Raw genomic sequence first — 16522 nt, 5'->3', positions numbered from 1 at the left:
TTACTATATAAGGAACAATATTAGTAATATAATACGAAGAAGAAATATGTGCGAGGGATACCACTCGGCGTCGGAGGCAAAATATGAATATTTGTATTAACAAATTAATTAATTCTTTATTAATTGACTGTTTGGGGTATGTTGCGTGTGACATCCGGGTACTAGCGGCATTTTGCCGTTCTTGAAAACTCGTGATTCTTTGCCTAAGCAAACATATAAGCATCTTCTCTGAAAAATGTATTATTACAGATTTATTAAATTAGTCCTCGTACTACTCCTATTAAGTGAAAACGAAAAGTAAACTACACTCCTGAACCATTGCATAGACGGGACCACTTCGATAATTAATGTGTGTACCACTTTAACAAAGTTGAAAGGTCACACGTCCACGTGGTTATATCAATATGGCAGCTCCCTGAATCGTCTTTTTGTGTTTTTAAAGAAGCGTCAGAAAGTAATGTATCACTATAAATATACTGAAACTTAAATCTAACTTCTAGACTATTCTAGTTTAAACCGTATGCTCAGTTGCTGTTTTGATGCAATCGCGTTTGTGTTTGTAAAATATAAATTTCAATCCGTTTCCTGTGTTTCTAACAGTGATATGAAACTATATCTATCAAATTAATTGTGTTACTTCTTTTTGTATGCAGTTATGGCAGATTCTAGTAGCAGCGCTGTGAGTGAAGCAGCACCTCCAAAGGAGTGTGACGCCACTGACTCCACAAATGATGTCAGCACGATTTCTGACCCCAGCATGTATGGCTACATCAAAGAAGACCTCTTTACGTCAGAGATCTTTAAAGTGGAAATTCAAAACCTGCCAAGGTTCATCGGCTTCAACGACTTGAAGAAGTTTCTGGCCAAGCACGGCCTCAACCCGCATAAAGTCAAGCTGTTGAACAGGTTTGCCTTTGTCACTTTTAAGAACGAGGAGGAGCGTGACAAAGCCATGAAGATGGTGCATGGGATGCAGTGGAAGGGTCATGTGTTGAGCGTCAAGCTGGCTAAGCCCAAAGCAGACCCCATTCAGAGGAAGAGAAAACAAGAGGAAGGAGAAGGAGCTCGAGGGCAGCCTCCTTCCAAACGAGGAGAAAGCGATGAGAAGGGTGAAGAGGAGGAACTGAGTGTCCAAATCGCCAATGTGGTGACGCCTCTGTGGAATGTGCCTTATGAGGAGCAGCTAAAGAGGAAAGAGCAGGAGGTGGTGGTAGTTCTGCAGAGGTTGGCAAAGTAAGTACAACTTTCTGCATCAGTCAGATAGTATATCAAATTCAGATATTCACATTAATGTCCTTTTCCCCTATTAGAGAGATTGGCAGCACCAACAAAGCTATGTTGCCTTGGCTCTTTGACGTTAAAGGAAAACACAACAAAATGTGTTGTCCCCTGGAAACTATTCGCCCATCTCCTACACAGGTTTGTGTAACAACACACAGCATCAATTTGTAATATTAATACTTATAGCCTTATAGGTGTGTCTTTTCCTGCAATGAATAAACGCCCAAAGCCAGTTAAAGTGAATGGTGCCCAATCTCTGTTAACATTGGCAGACCAACTACAGAAACAAGTGCGAGTTCATTGTCTCCATGGGCGCGGATGGGGAAGATAAGACCGTCGGTTTCCGCCTGGGGAAATACAAAGGAGGCTCCTGCACTGTGGTGGGACCAGCAGAAGCGTGCCATGTCACAGCCGAAGCCAAGAAAGTCGCCTACGAGTTTCAGAAATTCATCAGGTTTGTAAGCAAAAAAACATATTTTCAGGGCGCCTGAAAATCCCTTTTAATCAAAGTGTTTTTGAACTGATTGTGCAGGTCAACACCGTACACCGTCTACAGTCCTGAAACTTATGAAGGACACTGGAAGCAGCTGACTGTTCGGACCACCAGGACCAAACAAGCCATGGCGATGGCATTCTTCAACCCACAGGTAAACATGCAGTGTTGTTGTTAACGCAGGTACAGTAATCCATCGTTTATCACAGTCAATAAGTTCCAGATCTGAGCGAATTTCTGCAAAGTAGGATTCCTTATTTGAAAATGAAAGTACTTAGTTAAAGTACAGAAAAGTTATTTATGACCATCTAAATCAGGGGTCTCAAACACGCGGACACTAGTTTGAGGCCCCCGTCTTGATATGAAAGTTTAATGTTAGTGCGGCCCGCGCAAGTTTGATATGGATGCTGTATGGTATCATGTACCCAGAAAAAATTATTAAGTTTGATTAATGTTCATGTTAAAGGTTAAATAACTGTTAATAGTTATCCTCCCTATCCGCGTGGAAGTGGTAAGTTTTTGGCTATTTAAGTTTAAAGGAAATAACTTGAAGGCTACCGTTTAGGTCGCTAGCTCTCTAGTTTGCGAGTTAGCATGTGTCTCAAGACCCTGCAGTTGCGCAATATGTTGTAAATAAAAAAAGTATAAATGTGACTATAGTCGTGTTTTGTCATGTCTACAGGGCTCTAATAATGCTTTGTTAATTTTAATCTGAAAAAAATAATTTGTCTACCCACCAACTATATGTGGTTTCTATTATTTTTATTATTTGCTGTTTTATTATTATTATTATATTTATTTATTACTGATTTTCTTTATTCTTGATTTGTTTATTTATTTTTCATCTTATTTTGTGTAGAAAAATAAAAATTAAGATATTTGAGAACAGTGGAATGTTTTATCAGAGCTTTTCTTGTAGAAAATTGGAACCTAAGCAAAGTTTTTTTTAATTTTTGTTTTTAATAAATAAAAAGCCCTTAAAGAGGCTTGGAATGGCTTTGAATGGCAGTGATGTCAGTGCGATGTTGATATCCTCATATGGGCATGCCCACAGACTGTAGGCGTGCCCTCCCCCAGGTCTGTTGTTCGAGTGTAAAGGAAAGTTAAATTTATCTTTCCTAACGATATTTTGAATACTTTTTGAATAATATTTGTTTTTATTTGTATGCTGAAAATGCTTAATTCAGGCAAAATAGCTTAAATAGCTTAGCTTAAATATGCATATGTTTTGAGTAATAATAGCCCGTATTCAACCATGAAACAACACATTTTATTGATATATTTTCAAAAAAAAAAACGTGATTGAAGTACTGGATGTTCTACTTGTAAGACTTCTTGTACTTATTCAATGTAGAAACTTGAGGAAACGGAATTGGACGTGTTAAAGAGCTCCATGAAGAAGTACTTCACAGATGGAGAGGGCAAAGACAGCGGCATCACCTCCCTTTACTTTGTCAGAGAGGGCCAAAGGTAAGACGCCACATGCATGGCAATGTTTACCCAAGGATTATGGCTGGGAATGTCAGTATTCCCGGTCTCCATGATCACATCACTTAACTTCATTGAATTATTTTTTTTGGTCACCAAAGACAATCTCCCAATGCTGAAGACTTGCCGTGTGAGCTGGTGGCAGGAGACGGATACATTTATGAGGAACTCCTCGGTCTTAAATTCAGAATATCTCCTCATTCTTTCTTTCAGGTAAACTCCAACATTCACCCCATATTGAACAATGCTCAATTGCTATACAACATTTTTTGTTACTCAAAAGCATATTTTGTATAATGTACCTTTTATAGGTGAATACTGCCGGTGCTGAGGTCCTGTACTCTGCAGTGGGGGAATGGGCCCAACTGGATCAGGACAGCACAGTATTGGATGTGTGCTGTGGGACTGGAACTATTGGCATGTCTCTGGCTAAGGTAATAGAATGTGTTTTGATACCAAATGAGCTTATATCTTTATTTAGATGATTCTGGACTGTAGCTAAAACATATAATGTTTGTACAAGCAAAGATTGTAGGAAGTTGGATACGTGGTATTCGTAGTACAATACATGTAGTGGCCCTTTTTGTGACTGTTTCTGGTGTTATTGACTCAAACATGTAAATTATCTTAATATTTATTTTAATTTTAATTTTTCTGCACAAAATAAGATGAAAAATAAACAAATCAAGAATAAAGAAAATCAATCAATCAGTAATAAATAAATATAATAATAATAAAACGGCAAATAATAAAAACTTAAGAACCCACATATAGTTGGTGGGTAGACAAATTATTTTTTTCAGATTAAAATGAACAAAGCATTATTAGAGCCCTGTAGACATGACAAAACACGACTATAGTCACATTTATACTCTTTTTATTTACAACATATTGCGCAACTGCAGGCTCTTGAGACATATGCTAACTCGCAAACTAAAGAGCTAGCGACCTAAACGGTAGCCTTCAAGTTATTTCCTTTCAACTTAAATAGCCAAAAACTTACCACTTCCACACGGATAGGGAGGATAACTATTAACAGTTATTTAACCTTTAACATGAACATTAATCAAACTTAATAATTTTTTCTGGGTACATGATACCATACAGCATCCATATCAAACTTGCGCGGGCCGCACTCACATTAAACTTTCATATCAAGGCGGGGGCCTCAAACTAGTGTCCTGCGGGCCACATTTGGCCCGCGGGCCGTGTGTTTGAGACCCCTGTTTTAGGAAATACTTTTCATTAAAGTGCACGTGACCATGTATGCAGTAATTGTTTTCGGTCAAAACGAAGTAATAGTGGTGGTATATTGCATTATTGATGAATATAGGATTCAAGTATTTGTGCAAAGCCCCATTGTCAGTATTCACATTAAACTGCATGTTTTATGTTGCACTGGAGATGTAATAACGATGACTGTTTTCTGCAGCGGGTCAAGAAGGTTATTGGAATTGAGCTGTGCCAGGCAGCGGTGGAGGATGCCAAAGTCAACGCAAAACTTAACGGTAACTCATGAGTAATATACCGTACATAAAGTATTTTGAAACTACTAAATGGTCGTAGCTGTACAGTGTCTATTTACACTTGACGCTCAAGTCTGCTCTTCCTCAAAGGTCTTACAAATGTCGAGTTTCACTGTGGGAAAGCTGAAGATGTGTTCCCCAACATTCTCAGTGCTCTTGTGTCACCCAACATCACAGCCATTGTGGATCCACCAAGGGCAGGATTACGTAAGTTTACAAAACACCAAGCCTATGGAAGGAGTTTTCTTGTCATTTTGGCTAGCACTGAGAAGGTCATACTGTACTGTGATGCAGATTCCAAAGTGATACTAGCCATCAGAAGAGCAGAGCATCTCAAGAGGTTGATTTATGTAGCATGCAATGCCAAAGCAGCCATGAACAACTTCATTGAGTGAGTTGTAAACATTTTTCATACCCCTAAAACATGTTTCATATCTAATAAACAAATCTCTCTAGCCTGTGCAGAGCCCCTTCCAACAGAGTTCACGGAGCTCCGTTCCGACCTGTTCGAGCCATGGCTGTGGATATGTTTCCTCAGACGATGCACTTTGAGACGGTTCTTCTTTTTGAGAGGGAAGACAACAGTCAGCGGCAGAGCAATAATCAGGAAGAAACAGTATGTCCATCTTTGAAACCTTTGCAAAATTAATACTCTAACACGCTGTCCAATGTGGCAGTTAAACAATAACTGTTAATGTTTTGTTGACTGTGAATTTGTCGAATTGAATCCTTTTTTTCCCTTTTGAAAAGTCTAAATCGTAGTTCTTCCCCAATACTCAGTGTTGGGCTGCATATTTCTTGGAATAAAATTTCAGTTATTTCAAAACTACACTTTTCTTTTAAAACATGACAAACATTCTAGTCAAGACACTTTTATTTTGCATAAATATCACCAGTCATTGAGCTCATGTTGCAATACATACTTCATATTCTAGGCCACAATCTCCCAAGCGAATCACTGGTACAATTCAAAAGCATGACATGGCGAAGCAGTTTTCTCACACGGCGACACAAAACGCATACACACGATGACAAATCAAATCATATCAGCCTTGTGTCTGAACGATGTCACAAGCCAAATACTTGATACACAGCAATTTTTATATTTTAAGTGTTTTTCTGTTACGGTTTTGTTTGGAGTTTGCAGCAACATTAGGTAGTCTATAAAATGCATATGACTGGATTTTTTAGGCTTTGGTATACAGTTTCATAAGCTTGTGTTGGACTTAATGACTTGATGTCAGTCAGCCAACTTAATTTTTGCAAAAGATGCATTCAAGCGCAAAAAAATATTGTACTTATGGTCAGACGCATGGATAAGCTCTCACAAGAAAGGTAAAGATTACAAAATCGATACACAACTCAACATTAAGACACGTCTTTGCACATGCTGTGGACATACAAAACTACATTTGCTAGACAATAAATGCTTTATTTTGTAGAGAGGGGACTTGGTCTTTTCACTTTCTGCTCAAGTTTTAGGTCCAAACCAAAGACAGGCCAAGCCCTTCATGAGATGGATTAACTAAGGCAACATGTAGACAATTTTAATATAGTTTAGTTTGTGTACCAAAAAAAATGCTCACAAAATGGTAATGTGGGTGGTATTAGTATGCTAAATTAAAAGTAGCCAATCACCCTAAAGCAGTGGTTTAAACAACAGGACACAAGTGCATAACAAAATTAGGAATAGTCATCACTTCACACAGCATGATGCAAAGCATGCAAATCAAGACGACAACCTGTCCGTTCTGAAGACACAATGGCATATTTGTACTCTCCGATATTAGCCGATAACACCGACTAATAAAACACGTCGTTTTGCTTCCCAAATCAAAATGGTACAAATACAAGTAGTCCCTTTTCTGCACACAACAAAAACACACAGGTGCTGGTACTGTTAAAACACTTAAACCATGGTAGGTAGTGGTTCTTGCAGTCAGATGTGCATGCATTGTACTTGAGTTTGTAAGTCATGCTATCTTCTCTGCACTTTAAGGGACTTTTTCCTGTACCGTAGCGGGGATGCATTAAGAGAGGTAGATGGTATTTGCTCTATGGTCTGTTAGTGCATGTCGTCCTATCAAGATGTCTACCAGTCAATCCAAACAACACATGGGCAAATGAAAGTAAGCAGTTCTAACGGCTATTACGATATGTTCCTACATAGCGATTATGTTGCGGTGCTGAATGAGTGTGTGTGTGTGTGTGTGTGTGTCTTCCAATTATTCTGGTGGACCTAAACATCAACAGTGCAGAGAGGTTCACTCCCTGGCTGGGCAGACTCCATGATGGTCATCTTGGGTTTCTTCCTGGTTTCCTCCTGTTACACAAATAGAATCTTAAAAAAGGAGCTGAAGAACCTGCAAGACCCGTTTATTCAAACTGGTGGGAGCAATCCAATTTGTGTTATGTTTATCCAAACGACATTATTAACCAATATACTAACACCACACTTATAACCATTACGTACTTTTCTATGTCTTGCTGGTAGGGATGTGGACAAGCCTATGCATTATTCATACCATCCATAATCCAAATGTAGCTAATCACTCTCCTCACATGCACTGCAGCCGTCCTCTTTGCGCACACGCACAGAGCCTGATATGTTCATGGCCACACAAAACAGTTGGACATTCAAACTTTTAACACCCTATAACTTCCAGGTCACCGCAATATCATTTTTGCCTGCAGATTGTTTATTACAGTCTCATGTAAAAATAATAATAATAATACATTTTATTTCAAAGCACCTTTCAGGACACCCAAAGTCGCTGTACAGAAGATATAAAAACACGAATATACCATGTGAAGCAGTTAGAGTAAGCTAGTTTGAACAGATGAGTTTTGAGTTTGGATCTGAAGATGGGAAGGGTGGCAGAGTTACGGAGGTCAGGCGGCAATGAGTTCCAGAGTTTGGGAGCAGAGCTTTCAGCCGCTCTGCATAGTGCTAAGGCGTGCAGAGGGTACAGTGAGATGGAGGGAGCGGGAAGGATTGACAATGTGGATGAGGTCAGAGAGGTAATGGGGGGGAAAGGTTATGGATGGACTTGGCGGTGAACAGAAGGATTTTGTAGGTGATTCTTTGAGTCACTGGGAGCCAGTGGAGTTGCTGCAGGATGGGGTGATTAAATAAACAATAATGATAACATAGCTACTTGGAAGTTATGAGCGTTGCACTGTGCCGCCATGAAGCACACTGGAGACTGCTATGTTTTCTGATATTGTTTTGGAGCTTTTGCAGCACACAACCTGTTTTGTTTGTTCAATAAAGCCAGTGTTGATCAACGACCTCCTCGTCATTCTTATAGCATTCAAAGACACTACAGTAATAATATTTAAAAAAAAAAATATTAAGGTAAACTGTGGTCTGAAATCAGAATAGTATCTCAGTCGGTAATGGGCCAAATTAAGATTTGGAAGGGGAAAAATGGGATTGCGTGCATCCCTACTTGCAGGAATACAGTACAACTACTTACCCTCTGTGCAGCCAGTTTCCTCATCTCTTCCTGCAGTTTGTTCAAAATATGAAGGTTTGGCTTGTTCTTTTTGGCAAACTGCTGCAGCTCGATCACACTCTTGTCAGAGCTCTCCTATACAATGAACAGGAACAACAAAGTAGTACACCTTCACTCATGTACTTGGCAGCCATAGCAAATAGTCATAGCACTGACATGTATGTTTTTTTCATTTTTTTTAAATCATGCATTCATTCACAAGCTAATTAAAAACAAATTAAACGCAAATGCGGGTACCTTCTTGACCATCTTATTGCTCTCTCGACCGTACATTCGCAGCAGTGATCCCCAGTTCTTCACATGAGGGTGGAGCATCTGCAAGATCTTCTGAGATGCCAACTGTTTGCCAACCCTCTTGTTCTTGCCTGGGTAAAAAAAAGAAACCCAAAACAAATAATTCCTGCTAAAACTATTAAAAAAATGAATAGAACTTCAGTTTCTAAGTTAGGGTAGATTATCAATTTCTGTCTAAAACCCTGAGACAGAAATAATTATTGTCTCTGATAATGACTGAGCATGACGTTCATTGTTCTGTGTGCATTATATGAACAAATAAGTTTTTTGTTTTGTGAATTAAAAGTGTTCCATCTTCAAGATTACATTTATATTGGTATTCCAATCTCTGCACGTCGCAACAGTGAATACCAGTCACTGTGATTGACCACAAAGGCCTTAGTGCCTCACCAGTGCCAGCCATTACTCTTTGAGAGCAACTTTGTCTTGCTTATGTAACATACATAACATATGCTATGTGCAAAATGTGAAGGAGAGGCAACTACTTACACCAACCACGCACAGTATGCTTCCCACAAGTCATCACATATTCACTCTTCTGATTTTTCCCCGGAATCACCTCAAATTTAATGCTGGTATCACCCATTCCATGATTTCTGAGGACATATAAAGAAAGGTTCAAATGACAGATAAGAATGTGGTTTTCCAGTCATTGTGTCAAACCTGTTAAGTTCTGATTTAAACCCGTCAAACCAGAGCTGGGCGATATATTGATAATTTAAAACATCCACATTTACTTTAAGTACGATATCACACCAACCATATCGCTGATATTGATATAGAATGGATTTGAGTTTACCTAAAAATACTAGTTTTTAGTCGTATTAAGTATTTAGTTGTATGTTGGAGTTTTTGATATGTTAAAATGTCATCTTAAACCAAGCACTCCTTATGTTCTTTTGTTATTGGTTGCGGATTTGAGCACAGCAAAGTTTGTTATAAAAAAAAAGATTGACTTTTTCTTACTTAGATAAGAAAGGCCCACTTTATTGTGGAGGCTATTTTTACATACGTTTTTTTTTTTTAAATGTGCATCTTGCATGAAGCTACAAAATATATATATATTTTTAATTCATCATCATGTTAAGTAATTATGTTAATAAAACAACACACATTTGGCTTTGACATTGTCAAAACTGGAAAAAAAATATTGGGATATAGACCGTATACCAATATTCAAACTAGATATATCGAGATATTGGTTTTTGGTCCATATCGCCCAGCTCTATGCCCAACAATGTATTGCTAAAAATCAAATATGTATAGTTTTCATGTTCAAAACTCTTGCATGACTTAGTATGTGACATTTTACCTTTTAAGGCACTCATGAAGAATCTGATATGGCGAAAGAAGCCCCGCTTTGTTGGTCAGCTCATACACTCTGGAGTCTTCTATACTGATATGGTTAAAATACTGTGGGGCAGATCACACAACGTTACTGTTATTTCTGATAAATACACAGCAACAGCCACTGGCTCCCTCCAGTGTGTATGCTGTTTACTCCAGTTATTGCACCCCTGACAAAAAAAAAAAAAGGATGGAAGAAGCCCAGGTACCTCTAGTTCATCGGTCTCAACAGGCTTTTCCTCAGAGGTCTGCTTCACAAAATCAGGGATAAGAATTTCCAGTGTGGCTCTTGCTGCAGTGTACATAAAATTTCCAGTCAGAGAGTAAGATGACAAAATCCAAAAGGTAAACCCACCACTGTGATGACTTGATAAGAGTGTTCAGTATTACCAGCTTTATTCTTGGCAAGTTTTTTACTACTTGCAGTCCCTGTTCCGTAGGTGACTCCGTCTATAATGACTGACGCACCAAAGGGTTCACTTGGGTTCTCTAGAATGGACAAAAACATGCTCATTGACAAAAAAAAAAGTACATAAATAAGGAATTCGGGAGTTATAGGCTTGACAGAATAGTATAATCACAAGACAAAACTTACCACATTCAAAGAAGTTGTAAACAGGTCGAACCTTTAGGACACGCTGCATATATTCATGCAGGATGCAAACTTCAGACTTCCCATTGGGATTGATGACAAATTCTGATGAATATTCATCACACAATAAGGTCAGTTGCACTGCTATAAGTCAGGCAAATTGTTATTCTCTAAATTATTTTTTAAGAATTTCACAATAATGGTTTAGTAACTCAATATTCTGAAGATAATTCTAAAATACGTACATAATTTAGTCAAAAACATTTATGTTATAGATAGTTAACATGTACAGTATAATACTGTATTCTACCTTTCTTTGTGGGGGCATCTTGGACTGACAGTGTGATGAGTTTCTGATTCGCAGGCAGGATAGGCCTCTCTGACTCTGCCTGTTTCCTCTTCATGTCTCGGTTAAACTGCCTTCGCTCGGCCCATGTGCGAAACTTCTTCACTGTCACTTGCTCAAAGTCAAAGCACTTTTCCAGGTACAGGCGAAAGTCTTCAAGTTCTATTAGGAGGTACGTGTACTACATTTTTCACAGTTTTGTTGCAAGCTTTCTTTACGTACATCTTATGCAGATCCATGGGATGTCATCATTCAGTGAAAAGCTCTTACCTACGGACTCGTCTTTGCACACCTCCACTTTTGCCCTGACTTGTCCTAAGGCTCCTTTGGCAGTGTCACATGGTTGGGCTTCTTTACCAGACTGGGTGTGGTTGGTGGTCACGTCACCACCCGAACCGCCATCAGCAGGACAGGATGCCGGTATGGCATCCTGCACCCCCGTGATGTCGTCTGACCTCTCTGCGAGTTCTCCACCATTCGACTCTTCACTTGGCTTAACGGGGGACTCTTCTGCTTGAAGAGCCACCTCACCATTTAGTTCCTTCTCCTCTTGTTCCTTCATCTTCTTATAGTGTAAGCAGGGGATGCTGCTGGTTGGAGGGTCATGTTTCTAGATTACAAGAGAAGAAATAAATATAAAGAAATATGGAAAATGCACTTCTAATATAAACGTATACCCTTTCAATATGTATTTACCTTGTTGACAGGGAGTCTGCAACAAAAAACACTGCAGTAATCCCTTATTTATCACATTTAATTGGTTCTAGACCCGACCGCGACAGGTGAATTTCCATAAAGTAGGATTCCGTATTTATAAATTGAATATTTTCATAGTTAGAGCGTCTTTAATAGAGCCCTCTGGATCTGAATAACTTATAGTTACCTCTGCATTCATATTAACCAATCTAATAGACATCATAATGGTAGCTATGTCATATAAGATATAGTATCTTGTGTGTTGCTATAAAAGTGTGAGCGGAATGTAGTGACGGGCAGATAGGAAGTGACTGGGGTTCAGAGTAGCAACACACTAGCAAAACAATAGCCTGTGTTTTATGTTTTTCAAGCAGTTTTTCATTTACTACTAATAGGCCACATTCAACATTGAACCAGCATAATTTATCAATTAATATTTTTGAAAAGCTATTTGAAAAAAGTGATTATTGAAGCTGCAGTTGAACCGCAAAGTGGCAACTGAGGAGCAATACTAATAAATAAATTTCAATGAAAAAGCCAACCTTAAGTTTTAATGTGCCTTAACAGACACACGTAGCAGTTTTAATTCCAGTAAACATTTGGTTGAGACACGTCTATCTACTCTTCATGAAAAGACTAATGACATGAGTGTGCTGACTCTCACCCTTATGCTGCCAGTCCCAAGGAAGTAGGGCCTTGACCAAGTTACTACTCTGGTCTCTCTGTGCAGGTACACTGGAATGCCTGAGTTGTGGAATGTCATGATCCATCCATCAGGAAGAGGTTCAGTGGGTGGACGTCCCCTACCTGTTTAGAAAATAATAATAATAATAAATACAAAGTAGCAGTAATTTATGATAATCTCTGCAGAGCATGTGTTACTTGGTAAATACAGTATAGTTACAAGTCTGATATTCTTTAAAGAGCCATGTGATACAATTCAATATATCTGTATCGCCACTTACTTTTCAGAACAGTTTTAATTTTGGTCATCATGGGCTGAACACCACCTTCTCCATCCGACTGGTGATCACTGTCACCAGTATCTTTGTCCTCTGTCAGACGCAGCTTTTTTGGGACTGGCATTCCCTCCTCCAACAGGGCATCAACATCATTGTCAAACTCCTCCTGGAAGCGTGAATGGTTAAGGATGGTAGAAAGATGCAATCAAAAGCTTCAGTGTGAAGAAAATATACAAACATTTCATCATCCCAGATCAAAACCAGTAAGTCATAAATAGAAAAACACATTAACGGCCTGGAAATATGGAAAAAAGGCATATAACAACCATGTCTGCCATGTGTGGGACTTCCTGTATTTGTGAGAGTGATATACTGTCAGTTTTGCACACTGCAAAACATGCCACAAAAAATGTCTCACCAGGGTGGCGCTTTAAAAAACTTTAGATTGGTGCAACATTTGGGGGCGCGATCACTTGGCAGGCTTGAGATGGGATCATGCGTTGAGCAGCGGCTAAAACTTTGCTTAACCCGCAAAATTTGGGGATGGGTACCGCCTCAGTACGGCTTTGGAAGCATCCAGACACTGTGTGGCACTTTTAGTGCAGGAGGAACTTTAGTTGTGTGTGGGGCTGTGTGAAGTTACGGACGACGTGTGACGCGTCCCATCTGGAACCGCTTCTGACGCCATATGCACTGTTGTGGAGAGTGCACGTCAGTCTCGGCAATTATTGCAACTGTGACGTGAGCGTGGTATCTGCTTGAAAGGTGTGTTGTGCACAATGATTTCAGCAGTGGTCCCAAGCTGATGGGATGACTACCGCCATTTTGTCTACTGTAGTAAAAAGCTATACACAGTCCCATTATAATGTGTTTGTGACTGCAAACGCCAAATAAATTTAAAAAAAATGGTAGCGCCAAATCTTTTGTGGCAGTCCAAACTTATTTGTCGTGGGCCAGCAAAACTAATGAATGTCTAACTAATGTCTTGACTTTGATACTTACTACCAAAAAAAATATAACTATTGATGTTGGCCACCATTTCTTTGAAATATAATGTGTAATTACTCGCTGGATCGTTATGGATATGGAACAGTAAAGCTATTTTGGCAAGTGACATTGCACTATTAAGTGAAAGTACACTATTACACTACCACCAACGAAAGGTGTTGAAGACATGCTAATGTCAATAAGAGTACAGAAAGACATTTAAATTACAGCATGAGGCCTACAGTATTTTGCGTGGTAGATATAAGACAAAACATGCTGACAAAAACTGGAAAGCAATAGATGAGACCTACCTCATACGAGTAAGCCATGGCCTCATCGTCTGCTTGCTCTTGCTGAATTATGACCTCAGATTTAAAACCACCATTTTCTCCATCTTCATTATCCACAAAATTCTCATAGATGTCATCCAACTCATCCAGGACGGCATACTCTACTTTGTTCTCAAGGTCTACCTCAGCTTCCTCAACCCTGCTTGTTCTGTACGCTGTTCCTAAGCTACCTTGAGCAACCTCCTGATTGCTTGAGGAGAAATCCAACTCACCATTCAGGTTTTCTATAGCATCATCCCTGCCTCTCTCTTGCCCTTCACCAGTGTATAAAACCTTCCTGTCTTTGCTATTGCTGCTTTCAGTGAAGCTGACACGAATCTTAACATCTCTAAGCAGCTTGAGGTCTGGTAGAAACTTAGTGACAGGGGGAGCATGACGGGCTGTCCTGGGGCATGGTGGGTTGTAGCTGACCTCGTTTGAGGGCTGGCTACAGACAGCAAGTGTGCCAATGTCGAGGGGCTGCTGTGGTTTGAGTTCCCCATCCCCTGGGGTGCATATGTATCCATCACCACCAGAGCTAACGTCCATTACCTCTGCGTCACTGGACGTTTGCAGGGGAGGTGGTGGAGGTGCTCTGCCCTCAGCTAGGCCAAAATCATTAGGTGGCTCCAAAGGGAGAGGGGGTAGAACGTCATCTATCTCCATTTTGTTTTTGTTTTTCTTTTGTCAAACGGATAAATTAGCTTACACTATATCCTAATGAAAAAACTAGAATGCATGCAGAAGCACATTCCAGAATAGACCTCGTATCAGAGATGGACAGGCTAAGCTGACTACATTGTTCTTTTCATTAATGTAGACAGCTTTCAGAATCACTGTCTCAATTATTGGAAATCACAATGCATTCAGCCTAATGTGGGATCTAGGCAATGATCACCATCCTCCTGTGGATTCCTCCGGCAGCTACGGAAAAAAATGGGAGCAAACGTTAGCGAGCATATATTATCTATTGTACTATATTTACTACAGTGTCTAGCTGCAAAAAAGTTATTACAACTACTCACGCTTAAAATGACTTATTATTTCCGTAATCAAACCCAGCCAGAAGAGCTAGCAGGGCCCCGCTAACAGTAGCATCAACGATACGGGGCTAACAAGAGAGCTATGCTGTACGCCATCTTAATTAAAACAAACACAACTTTAACGTGTTTATGTAAGAGCTGGCACGAATACTCACCAATACATATAAAACAACAGTTGTCTCGTCCACTACCTATTTAACTTGCTTTATTTGAAACTGACTTCGTGTGCCTGCCTCACTTGTAGTCCCGCCATCTTGAAGAAGTGGACGACAACAGCAGCATCTCGACTCCGCCTCTCACTACCGGCTTCTTGGTGATTGGTTGAGGACGCTTGTCAGTCAAAAGAATCCGGTCTTGTCATTTGGGCAATTATGTATACCATTTCATACAATATTACATACACGAAAATTGTATTTATTGATTTTTATTTATATTTTTTTAACAAAAAGGTAGTAATAATCAGAAAAAGAATAATGATGGTAGTAATAATAATAGGCTAATTAATAATATAATAATGATTATTATATAGTTGATCACCGTGTAAATTTAATGGTGGCCTAAAACAATTGAGTATCTCCACTAAATCTGTCCAAAAGTGGGAAAGTTATATCCCGGTTCTTGTTCGTTATTTGTTTTTTTGAACGTCTACTACATTCAATCATATCCTGTGCATCTCCGGGGGGGGGGGCTAAGCCCCCCCTCTGTCCTACACAATGAAGAACCCCATCAAAATCATCACTATTCGAGACCCAGAATCGTGTCAAATGGGTATTTCACGTTGAGATACCTGTAATGTCTTTTTGAACATGATGTAATTGAATGTCCAAATGAACTAAAAGTCAGATTAACTAAATCCCCTTCTGAACCAATCCAATATACAGTTTAAAAATATTGAATAATTGCTCTAAAAACGCAGATCAACTTAAACCAAAGACACCTTGTTACAGTGTTATGTTCGGGGACAGCAGTGCTCGTCCTGAACTCCATGCATGATAGAAATGTGTCATCTACACTTGTTTCTTTGTGCTGAAACCATTTTAATATGTTGCCTTGACTTCAGTTTGTGTGTTAATAATAAAAATATTAATACAATCCGGTTGTAAGAGTATGTCACTTCCTGTTTGGAGAGTATTATTTTTTGAGTGATTTTGGCTTGAGCACTTCCTGACAAACCCCATTGATGGGTACTAGTGAAGATTCGAAACCAGGGCGTTTGCTTCAAAGGCCAGAATGCTAACCACTACACCATGGTAGCTCTCATTTAAATATGTATTAATTGATCCATCCAGACCCAGATCCATCCAACAATTCTCTATGCCACTTATCCTCACTAGGGTCACGGTTATGCTGGAGCCTATGAATTAAAGATTAATTAATTTAATTCTGTCACACACATCCAGGTGAGTGTTGTCCAGCTACAGTACATTAGCTGCCGTTTGACTGATGACCACATTGTGAACCTCGAAACCTCGAACCCCTATTCCGTCAACGTGCTACACTGGCAAGATCTAGTTTGTGGCATGTTTTGCAGCGTGCAAAATTCACACAAACGGAAGGTAAGTTCCACACAGCACACTTGCTTATTTTGGGTTTGGCATGCTTGCTCAGTTATGATCGGCT

General features: G+C 39.4%; 2 protein-coding genes across 2 annotated transcripts; one reads left to right on the top strand and one right to left on the bottom strand.

The window, feature by feature from the left end:
- The first annotated feature begins 319 nt into the window (after positions 1 to 319).
- On the top strand, positions 320 to 8086 carry trmt2a (tRNA methyltransferase 2 homolog A). Its single transcript, XM_058072048.1, has 12 exons — positions 320 to 454; positions 654 to 1233; positions 1311 to 1419; positions 1554 to 1735; positions 1814 to 1928; positions 3129 to 3244; positions 3364 to 3475; positions 3574 to 3696; positions 4695 to 4770; positions 4879 to 4995; positions 5083 to 5179; positions 5245 to 8086. Exons 2-12 carry the CDS (start codon positions 656 to 658, stop codon positions 5435 to 5437), a joined length of 1818 nt encoding a protein of 605 aa, XP_057928031.1. The 5' UTR covers positions 320 to 454; positions 654 to 655; the 3' UTR covers positions 5438 to 8086.
- dgcr8 (DGCR8 microprocessor complex subunit) lies at positions 5645 to 15201 on the bottom strand. The gene is made up of 14 exons (XM_058072043.1): positions 15058 to 15201; positions 13842 to 14783; positions 12547 to 12709; positions 12246 to 12388; positions 11156 to 11495; positions 10850 to 11047; positions 10543 to 10644; positions 10338 to 10436; positions 10157 to 10239; positions 9913 to 10013; positions 9090 to 9196; positions 8544 to 8671; positions 8268 to 8381; positions 5645 to 7111 (listed from the first exon to the last, which is right to left on the bottom strand). Exons 2-14 carry the CDS (start codon positions 14523 to 14525, stop codon positions 7028 to 7030), a joined length of 2346 nt encoding a protein of 781 aa, XP_057928026.1. The 5' UTR covers positions 14526 to 14783; positions 15058 to 15201; the 3' UTR covers positions 5645 to 7027.
- Between the last annotated feature and the right edge of the window lie 1321 nt (positions 15202 to 16522).

The sequence above is a fragment of the Doryrhamphus excisus genome, chromosome 4, assembly GCF_030265055.1.
Source record: "Doryrhamphus excisus isolate RoL2022-K1 chromosome 4, RoL_Dexc_1.0, whole genome shotgun sequence".
NCBI classification, from domain to species: domain Eukaryota; kingdom Metazoa; phylum Chordata; class Actinopteri; order Syngnathiformes; family Syngnathidae; genus Doryrhamphus; species Doryrhamphus excisus.
This window is presented reverse-complemented; position numbering and strand designations above follow the sequence as displayed.